The sequence below is a fragment of the Gastrolobium bilobum genome, unplaced genomic scaffold, assembly GCF_033153095.1.
Source record: "Gastrolobium bilobum isolate Gb01-03AN ecotype WA unplaced genomic scaffold, APGP_CSIRO_Gbil_v1 utg3223, whole genome shotgun sequence".
NCBI lineage: Eukaryota > Viridiplantae > Streptophyta > Magnoliopsida > Fabales > Fabaceae > Gastrolobium > Gastrolobium bilobum.
The window spans coordinates 276818-288222 of NW_026897393.1; the positions used below are offsets into that span (position 1 = coordinate 276818).

Genomic DNA, 11405 nt, shown 5'->3' on the forward strand with positions numbered 1-11405 from the left:
GTGCTGAAGTAATTCACTGTCTTTGTTGTTTCTATTGCAGATCAGAGCTGTAGCTATGAATAGCAGAGCTGTAGCAATCAGGCTTAAGTGAAACAGTGCGTTAAAGGTACAAGAAGTAACTAACTTTAGAAATTCAAATCCTAACAGAAAGATAAGGACGTTGTAGCACTAGATCAAGATAAAGAAGTTGTGCATGATAAATGATAAGCACATATCACTTCCAACCCCAAGGTTCTGGCTAACAAGAAGATCAAATCAAGCTTAAGGGATAAACATCTATCTTATTCAAAGGCTAATTTTTTGGGAATAACTACTTGGAGCCCAGGTCCGCATTGCCTATTTAAAGAATAGCCTACACACATCCAAGAAAAACTTTCAAGTGGTGAACCACTTAGAGAAATTTGAGGCTCGATTGAGAGATCCAACGAAGCAAAGGGTGAGGCTAGGATCTAGTAGAGAGACCGTTGGATTCGATTGATCCTTGCACTACTCCGGTGGCTGAGATACGATGGATGGTGATGGAGCCAGTAGTTGCTGTGAGAGCAGAGCTACAACATCGTCCCTGTTTATTTTATCTTAGTTATATGAAGTCTTCATCTTTCTTTATTGTTTCTTTTTATTCAAGTATGAGCTAATTTATCGCTGATTGGGTGAAAAAGTACCCGTATTGTGATGTAATCAGTTTGTCTAAACTTTGCTATGTAATTTTCCATCAAGTTGTTTGATAAAGTGTTAATTTGTCTCAATCTTGTAAACTCTTTAAGAGAGTTGAAAGTGACATGGAGTTTGGGCTACAGAGATATAGAACAACCTGAAAAGTTATTAAACATTGTGGAATAACTAATTAAAATTAGTTAATAGTGGGTAGAGAGATCATTTACATCACAAAGAACTTGCACTTAATAGAGTATAACTATGAAGCATATATATATGGGGATTAGTACACATGAATTGTTGGTGAGAGCCCTTGCATACATAAGTGTTATGATTACTTATGTGTAGTTGCTATAGCATTGTTATTGCTTTCTGGTGAAATTATAATATTGGGAAAATTAATCCCAATCTATCTTTGAATACTTGACATCTATCTTTTATTCTGTTTTCTTAATTAATCAGTAGTTTGCATTTGTTTACTAGTTTAGTCATTAGTTAATTCTCAATTATCGTTGTTACTCCTATTACTTCACATAGAGCCGTAACTTTACTCAATCTCCGAAGGAATAATCTTAAACTCACACATCCACTCTATTACTTATGACATTTGCACTTGCGTACTTGTGTGATTGATATATAATTGGATGCGAAATTTCACAAAAAGTTTTTTGCGTTGTCGCAGGGAAAAACTTATAAAGTTAGCTTATTTGTGAAGTGATATTTGATTCTTTTTCTTTATGTTTTCAAATTTTGTAACTAGTATATGAACAATCCCCCTTACAAACTAAGAGTGTATTTTGATCCAAAACTTAAAAGAATGTTTCGAGCTAGGAAGATGCAGCAGAGACAAATCATTGCTACAACAATACCTGACATGACAACGACAATAACAGGATTTGGGGTTGACAGATGGGGACCAAATCAGGCTAAAATCTCAATCAGAGCATATGGAATGCTAACAATCTTCAATTTGCCATTGTGCAACTTGAAGTTGCATCAAGCAATTCTAAGTTTAAAACGGTTATGTTCGATATGTTGCAAACTATTGGTAAATTTAGTGGGATGCCTAGTGAAGACCCTCACCTCCACCTCAAGAATTTCGTGGACGTGGCAGACAACTTTAAGACATAGGGAGTCACATATAAGGCATTAGGACTGAAGCTATTTCCTTACTCTCTCTCCAACAAAGCCAAGGCATGGCTCAACACTTTACCATCGAATTCAATTAGAAGATGCGAGGAATTGGCTGAAAGATTCTTTATCAAATTCTTCCCTCCCACCAAGATAGCTCAATTAATGAATGATATAACAATGTTCTACCAATTTGAAGGAGGATCACTATATGAAAGTTGGAATAGATTTAAGGAATTACTATAGAGATGCCCCAATTATGGCATACAGGAATGGATCTAGATAGAGATATTCTACAATGAGCTGAATGGATAAACTATAGATATAATAGATACATCATCTGGAGAAGCCCTCTCAGACAAGACTTACATTGAAGCACGTGAGACCTTAGAGAAGATAACATATAATAATTATCAATGGTTGACAGAGAGGACAGCTGCACAGAAGAAAGCTGTAGGATTGTTGACACTTGATGTTATATCTTCTTTAGCCGCACATATATCCTCTCTGGATAATACAATAGAGACTCTCAATCTTACTGCCGATGCTAGAACACAAAAAACACAGTCAATTTATAATGTTGTAACATGTGTTTTCTGTAATGGCCCACATGTTTATGATGAGTGTCCACAAAATCCTCAATTTACTTATTTCTCAGGGAATTATAACATGAACAATCCATTTTCAAACATCTACAATTCAAGTTGGTGGAATTATCCTACTTTTTCCCATTCTCAAGGGTAACAACAAAGGTCAGCATAAGCTACAAAAGTAGAACCTCACAAACCACAATTTCAGCAGCAGCAACAACAAAGGTCAGCATAAGCTACAGAAATAGAACCTCACAAACCACCATTTCAGCCGCAGCAACAACATTATCACATTGGGGTAGTTGTTAGTCTAACCTTTAACATCAATGTAGTCTTCAAAATTCCCCAAGGGATTTGAGATTGTTAACATTGGGGTAGTCATTAGTCTAACATTTAAATCTCGAAAACTATCCTCACATTCCTTAGTCCAAACAAAAAGCTTCAATTTCCTAGAGAATTCAGTTAAATGTTGTATTGAAAAAATTTCCATATGAACATTTTGTAATATTTTGTCAATCCTAAAAAATTTATAATCTCTGTGACTTAGCAAATGACTGTTTCTCTTTTAATATTTGCGGTACTATTTGAAGATTTTTCTCGTATTCTTATTGGGTCTTAAAATAGAAGAGAATATTCTCAACAGTGACAACAACAAAGTAATCAAGGAAGAATCTAAAAATTCTAATAATATAATTTACAGATGTTATAGGTGCATTGCATGACTAGTATTAATATTATTATTAAATATAATATAACTAATCTACAATTAAACGAAAAAATCAATAAGTTTTTTTTTCTTAAAAAAAAATAAATACTGCACGCATTCCACGAGCTAAGTTTTTCTTTTTTTCTTTTAAATGATGCTAGAACGTGATGCTCGCGGCGTCCTCCCTTTAGAATATCCGTACGTTCCTTTCAGTCGCGAGTTGCTCCTCAAATCTACAATGTAATAGTATTTAATAATATAAAATATTGTACTCGCTATGTACTCTAATTTTTTTTTTTTTTGGTGAAGGGATAAGTTCTAATTAAATCACTATATTATATGTAAAATCTTACACAGACTTCATTTGTTATTATTATCACAAATGATTAAAGATATTGGAATAAGAGTTCAAGTTTTCTTATGCCCTAACATAGTAAGAGAGAAAAAAAATAGAGACAAGTTAAATATGAGTATCATATTTTATATTAAAAAAAATAAATAAATTAATTGACACGAAAAACAAATTTATACAAAAAAAAAAAAGATTTTACTTTCATGTAACACGACAGTATTATTTCCGTTGTAATAATTGTCTCATTTCTTTTTATCATTACATATTATACAAGGATAATAATATCATATATTATCTTGTTATAGCGTGACACGCGTGGGGAGCCAAACAAATTAATATAAATATATATGTAGCTTCGGTGTGGTTTCCCGAACTTGAGCTCTGAAGCTGGTGATAGGATACGATATTTATAAATTATAAAGCAGAACCCACCAATACCCGCATAGGCAGAGGCAGAGGCAGAGGAGAAATGGAAAAATCCCGAGCATTAAAAATATACTTCCTGCCATTCTTAGCACAGGGACACCTGATTCCTCTTGTTCACTTGGCTCGATTGGTGGCTTCACGAGGTCAGCAAGTGACTATCATCACTACTCCCTCCAACGCTCAAATATTTGATAAAACAATTGAGGAGGATAAAGCATTGGGCTACCACACCCGTGTTCACATCATCAAATTCCCATCCAACCAGGTTGGTCTCCCAGATGGAGTGGAGAACTTGTTTGCGGCCTCAGACAACCAAACAGCTGGCAAGATACATATGGCTGCTCATCTTATGCAGCCACAAGTCGAGGCTTTCATGAAGCAGAGCCCTCCGGATATTTTAATTCCAGACATCATGTTCACATGGAGTGAAGCTTCAGCCAAACTCCTTGGAATCCCAAGGCTCGTTTTCAATCCTATCTCCATTTTCGACGTTTGCATGATCGAAGCCATTAAGAGTCACCCAGAAGCGTTCGCTTCTGATTCAGGGCCCTATCATATCCCGGGTCTCCCACACCCACTTACCCTACCCATTAAGCCATCACCTGGCTTTGCAAGAGTCACTGAATCTCTGGTGGACGCTGAGAAGGGAAGCCACGGCGTTATTGTAAACAGCTTCGCCGAGCTTGACGTGGAATATACCGAACATTATGAGAAGCTCACCGGGCGCAAGGTGTGGCATATTGGACCTACTTCGCTCATGGTACAAAAGACAGTGCCAAGCGCAGTGGGTGATGAGTACGAGTGCCTGAGTTGGCTAACCTCCAAGACACAAGATTCTGTCGTTTACATTTGCTTTGGGAGCCTGTGCCGTTTGTCCGACGAGCAGCTTTTCGAGATAGCGAGTGGGCTTGAGTCCTCAGGGCATCAATTCCTTTGGGTTGTGCATCGGAAAAACGACGGCAAAGAAGAACAAGAATGGTTGCCAGAAGGTTTCGAAGAAAAGATGAGGAAAGAAAACAGAGGAATGATCATCAAGGGATGGGCCCCACAGCCGTTGATCTTGAATCATCCTTCCACAGGAGGGTTTCTAACTCACTGTGGATGGAACGCTGTGGCGGAAGCCATCAGTGCTGGGGTTCCAATGATCACCATGCCGGGTTTCGGCGACCAGTATTATAACGAGAAGCTGATAACTGAGGTACATGGTTTTGGGGTAGAGGTGGGCGCAGCAGAATGGAGCATATCGCCTTATGATGCTAAGAAGAAACTGGTGAGTGGGGAACGGATAGAGAAGGCTGTAAAGAGGTTAATGGATGGCGGGGAGGAAGGTAGGCAAATCAGAAGCAAAGCCAAAGAGATGCAACAGAAAGCATGGAAAGCCGTTCAAGAAGGTGGATCCTCCCACAACAGTCTCACGGTCCTCGTAGACCACCTTAACAGCCTCCTGCCCAAGCCTGCAAATTAGATCCAATTTTCATAACTTTTTTCTCCTGCTCGAGTCCTAGTGTTCATGTATTGTAACAATCAATAATAACTTTGTACCAGATCAGATCTCTGCAATAAGATATTTAGTTAAAATTTACCACAACTTTCCATCTCTGAATTTAAGTATGCGTATTGTATCAAACTGTTAATTTATGTAGTCCATCTTATATTATATTCAGTTCTAAGATGTTATTTGCAGATTAAAGTTTCCAAGTATATGGTTTTAATTTCATTTTCTCTGATCATAATACAGTCCTTTGTTATAGGTAGTCATAATTAAGCTAATTCTTGTTATTAAGTCGAATTCCAATGACCTTCATGTAAAAAATCATCAAATTCTAAGTAAAATCAACATTTCCCATGACAATTGTCAGAATAACTAGTGGCTATATACTTTTAGATCAATGATGTACCTCGTTATTCTTTTAATAATGAAATATACACAGTATAGAATATAGCTTAGTTGACAATATAAATGAGTAAAGTTTGGCAACATAATTGAGTAGAATGAGAGAGAATCTGAGTTCGATCTCCATAAAATATATCTTTGAGGGGGGAGGGGGTTTCGGTATATTAAAAGAAATAATTTGAGGCAAGTTAATTGTGTATCAAGAGAAAAGGCTAGAAGTGAAAGGAAACAAGAGAAAAATAGAGATAATTGTGTAAATTAAGTAGTTGGTAAGTTAGAAGTTAGAAGTTAGAGTTAATCTTTAAATAGACAGAGAGATAAAAAATAATGAGAATTTCCAATTTTTAGAATTAAATTGATAAATTGATAAATTTTATATCTATGTAGCTAAATTGGCAAAAAGTCTATCTTTAAAGGATCAAAATAAAATTTTATTTGAAGAAACTATATTTTATTTGATAGTAAAGGGTTGAATTATTTCTTCTATACATATTCTTTAGAATATGTTATATTAGTTTGCAAGAATTTATATTTATTTTCATTACTGTACGAAACATTTATATATGTGCTAAAAATATAAAAATTAAAAAATCATTTTGACAAATTTATGATGCATGTTTTATGCACAATCCTAATGGATACAAATAAAAATATTTATACTGAACAAGTAACTAAAATATTGTTGCTTTCGCAATGCATAATTTTTTTAGTAAAAAGGTATAATTATATATATTTTTAAATTAATTAATTGTTTTAAAATCAAATCATGGTGCATTCCACATGTATAAGTCTAATTTTTAACATTATCATAAATGTTATTAAGTCAAATTTTATCATATCATATAAAATCTAAATTAAAAATAAAATTATTATAATGCATAAATATTACCTAATGAGTATAACTTAGTTGATAATACAGACTGAATAATGTGGGAAGAAAAATCTAAGTTCGATTCACATCAAATACGTCTTTAGATAGAAAGATGTGTTTTAAATGTGATTAAGCCCCAACTTGCAATTAATCTCATAGTCAATCAAAAGAGTTAAAACTATTCGAAAATCGAGTCACCTTAAAGAAATAATTATGATCGAATATTAAAAAAAAAATTGCGTGACTGTGAGAATTTTTTCGGGGCTTCTTGTTATAATGTCTCTAAATTTAAACCTGAAGTATTCATGGGTCAAGTTGGTTCAAGTTTAGAGTAAATAAAAGTTCAAATCAATGAAATATAGAGATTAATTAATATTTTTTATATTGTAGAAAATAAAATTATATCCTACACATATATAAAAATATGTAAGATATATATAAAGTGTGAAGAAAAGAAAAGAAAAAATCTTATTTATATATGATAATAGATAAAATATCTCCATAGAAGTATAAATCCCTCAAATATAACCGGTTCAGTTTGGTTCATGTTGGAGCCTGCCACGCTATATGCGAGGAAGTCGTGGCGTCATGCTTTTGTGCTTTTTTAATATACAAGACAAGATGTATGAGTTAGAAGTCTTATCTTCAATTTTGATCATTAATTCACTTGTATACAATAATTCTGATCCTATTATATAATATAACTGTTCAAAAATATCGCTGTTATTATATTATATTGATAAAAAAAGAGTTGCGTGGCTCTCGTGGCCGTGGGAGGCATTATATTATGATATTCGGAGCAGCTCAGCATTCTTATTATATGCCGGTCTCTGGCTCTGGAGCACATAGTTGAATCATGGGAGCATTAGGAATATCATCACCGAGTTTAACGCCAACTACAATAGCTATTAGCACTGTGATTGCTACGGTGCTAATATGGTGGTTTTGGAGTGCACTGAACTGGGTATGGTTGAGACCAAAGAGGATAGAGAGGCGTCTGAAGCAGCAGGGTCTCCAAGGCAATTCATACCGCCCTTTGGTTGGAGACATCAGAGATATGGTTAAAATGATAAAGGAAGCAAAATCCAAAACCATGGATCCTCAGTCTAACGAGATTGCATCCCGTGTATTGCCTTTCGTTGTCCACACCATTGCTAAATACGGTCAGCTAGCCACTCACTTGTTTTTCTTTTATTGTTTGAACTTGGAAGAAATTACTATCTTCGTGTGTTCGACTATGTTTTTTAATATTTTAGTTCTTTTAATGTCATTATTTTGTCTCAAGTCCTTTTTCAAATCTGACTATAATATTAATACAGGGAAGAATTCATTTATGTGGCTTGGTCCCAGACCAAGGCTATTCATCATGGATCCAGACAAAATCAAAGAAATCGCTAATAAGGTCTATGAATTTCAAAAGCCCGACACAAGTCCACTTTTCAAGCTTCTCGCATCAGGTTTTGCGAATTATGATGGCGACAAGTGGGCTAAACACAGAAAGATCGTCAGTCCAGCATTCAATGTAGAGAAATTGAAGGTTAGTTTGTTTATTTTTTATTTTTATTTTTTATTTTTTTTTGTCTCTTCGTCATTGTATCAAAGCACTTATAAATCTGTATTCTATCTCATACAATGACCTATGTTGGCATGCAAGCAGGTCAAATAAACAAAAGGAATTGGCTACATAACATCTAGTTGTTGTTTGCTCCTTTCATATGTATGAGAATTGAGAAGTCTCAGTTAATATTCCTTATATGGATTATCTTCTAGCAATTAATTATGATCGGTGTTTTTGTAATCATGTCGAAGTGAACATTCTTATTTCCTTGAAATTTTGATTGATGTTTTGCACTCTACTAAGGTCGGTATTTATGACTCTTGAAATTTTCCACAGTTCTTGGTACCGATATTTTGCCAGTGTTGCGATGATATGATCAGCAAATGGGAGAGTGTATTATCTTCATCTAATGGGTCATGTGAGTTGGATGTATGGCCTTTCATCCAAAACGTGTCAAGCGACGTCCTCGCTCGTGCAGGCTTTGGAAGTAGCTTTGAGGAAGGAAAAAAAGTATTCCAACTTCAAAGGGAAATGCTTCAACTTACAATGACACTCTTTAAGTTTGCTTTCCTTCCTGGGTACAGGTAAGACTACACTGTATGCAGCTCAAATTTTTTGTTTTGATGCATAAAGCATATTCAGTTATAGGAGAAATTTCATACCCGAGAAACACATTAAGATAAATTTGTAGAAAGATTTGTTTCAGTATCTATCAGATTCAAAATTAAACTAGAAAGTGGAAAGTTTGGTATCTCAAATTTGGGACACAGCTTTTGTGTGTGTGTGTTAGTACTCAAGTTTAAGAGGTATTGGTGGCCTAAATTAGCTGCCAGCGTAGAGATTTGTTTAGTGGTCTTATGATGAATGACACTTCTAATCGTGCTTATTTCGTAGGTTTCTGCCAACATATACCAACAGGAGGATGAAAGCAATTGACAAAGAAATACGAGCATCACTTATGGGTATCATCAACCGAAGATTAAAAGCAATGAGAGCGGGGGAGCCTACTAATAATGACTTGTTAGGCATACTTCTGGAATCGAATTACAAGGAATCTGAAAAGAATAATGGTGGAGGAATGAGTTTAAGGGAAGTAGTCGAAGAAGTCAAGCTATTTTATTTAGCAGGCCAGGAAGCCAATGCAGAATTGCTGGTTTGGACTATGTTATTATTAAGCAAACATCCTGATTGGCAGGCAAAGGCGAGGGAGGAGGTTTTCAAAGTGTTCGGTAATGAAAAGCCAGATTATGATAAGCTAGGTCAACTTAAAATTGTAAGTTTCACATAATTAATGGCTTGACTTCATTTGATAATTAACAACATATGATTATTTTGGTGCTAATTTTCACCCTAACCACTCTTCATCAAACAGGTGTCAATGATTCTCCAGGAGAGTCTCAGATTATATCCACCAGTAGTTATGTTCGCTCGATATCTTCGTAAAGATGCGAAACTTGGAGACCTTACAATTCCTGCAGGAGTGGAGCTTATAGTACCCGTGTCAATGCTACACCAGGATAAGGAGTTTTGGGGCGATGATGCCCCGGAGTTCAAACCAGAAAGATTCTCTGAAGGAGTCTCAAAGGCAACAAAAGGCAAAGTTTCATACATGCCATTTGGATGGGGTCCTCGACTCTGCATAGGACAAAACTTTGGCTTGTTAGAAGCAAAAATAGCCATTTCCATGATCCTGCGACATTTCTCCTTCGAGCTTTCCCCGTCCTATGCTCATGCTCCGTCCTTTATTATTACTCTTCAGCCTGAGCGGGGGGCTCATCTCATTTTACATAAACTGTAGAGTGCAGTTTAGTCTTAGCAAATAAATTAGGCTTCTTTATTTGAAACCTGTGTGCATGGTAAGGCGTCTGTTGCGTTAATTTCGCTACTCCTGCTACTGTGTTATGGAGATGATAAATTTGAACCTCTACGTTACTGAAGTGTATTTCATCATTTGTTCATGGTTTTGGAGGTTAGGGTTTTAACTTTTGGGGTTAGGCCTATGCAGTGTTAGTTTTTGGAGTTCTTAATTTAGTGTTTGTGGTTTAAGGTTCATGATTTGGAGTTCGCACTTTGGGGGTTTAACATTTGGGATAAATGCAGGGTTTGTGGTAAAGGTTTGAGGTTTAGTTCAATGGTTTGGAATTTGGGATTTAAGAAAAAAGATATTAATACATTATTTCATCATTTATCATAATATAAAAATTATATTACACTATATAAGAAAATACTTAAGGGAAAATAGTACAATAATATTAAGGATTATATCCTAAATTAGTCTTCCAAATTTATAATATCAGTGTTATTAAATCCGACCCGGACATCGATCCGGTCGAGGTACTGGGTTACTGGTCGGACCGGTGGGTCACTGGTCGAACCGGTTAACCCGGATATATATAAATATATAAAAATATATAAGTATGAACATATAAATTCAATTATATTCTCCATATCTAAAATGAATTAAACAAGATTCACTAAATATGCTAAAAAACATGAAGCATAAATAAATAAAAATGCACGCTATTACTATGTCAATTTAAATCGTAACTAGATTACCAAAAAAAAAATAAAAAAATTTGTAACTCAGAATCTCCATAAACATACTTTTCAATAAACATTGAACTCATATTTTTCAATTCAACTACATTAAAATGACATATATCACATTCTCTTAATTTATTTTTCAGCAAATTACTTCAGTATTGGAAGCTAAAATTTGAGGTCACTGTAGAAGAGTATACTAGCAAATAAAATTACAAAAAGTTTTTAAAATGAGTTCTACATTTTTTTCTACAAGATGAAACAATTTTGGTTTTTTGGTTTTTATTTTAAATGCATGACCCGACCGGGTCATTGAGTTTGGCTGATTTTGTACTGGTTTTGACCAAGTTTGACCGAGTCAATGTATGACCGGTCCAATGCTTGACCCGAACCGGTCTAATGATCGGTTCACTAGGTCCCGGGTCAACTCGGCCGAGTTGGGCCGGATTTTATAACACTGATATCACTACAATAGTCTTCTAATATTATTTTTGCATCAAATAAGTCTCTCAAATATCTACAACGTCACTACCTTCATGTGGAGGACTAAAATATTGAGTCAGATGAATTTAATAATTATTTAATATCTATGAAGAGCTCATTTAGTGACAAGAGTAATGTACCTTAGTTAACGTTAGAAAACTGAATAGATAAGGATAAGAGCATGTATTCGATCCTTTTC

The 11405-nt window shown here is 35.0% G+C and overlaps 2 protein-coding genes across 2 annotated transcripts; both read left to right on the forward strand.

The window, feature by feature from the left end:
• Window positions 1–3902: 3902 nt before the first annotated feature.
• On the forward strand, window positions 3903–5324 carry LOC133306547 (UDP-glucose flavonoid 3-O-glucosyltransferase 7-like). Its single transcript, XM_061506881.1, has one exon. It carries the CDS (start codon window positions 3903–3905, stop codon window positions 5322–5324), a length of 1422 nt encoding a protein of 473 aa, XP_061362865.1.
• Window positions 5325–7480: 2156 nt separating this feature from the next.
• On the forward strand, window positions 7481–9980 carry LOC133306536 (cytochrome P450 72A15-like). The gene is made up of 5 exons (XM_061506866.1): window positions 7481–7787; window positions 7944–8161; window positions 8519–8766; window positions 9077–9455; window positions 9555–9980. Exons 1-5 carry the CDS (start codon window positions 7481–7483, stop codon window positions 9978–9980), a joined length of 1578 nt encoding a protein of 525 aa, XP_061362850.1.
• The last annotated feature ends 1425 nt before the right edge of the window (window positions 9981–11405 follow it).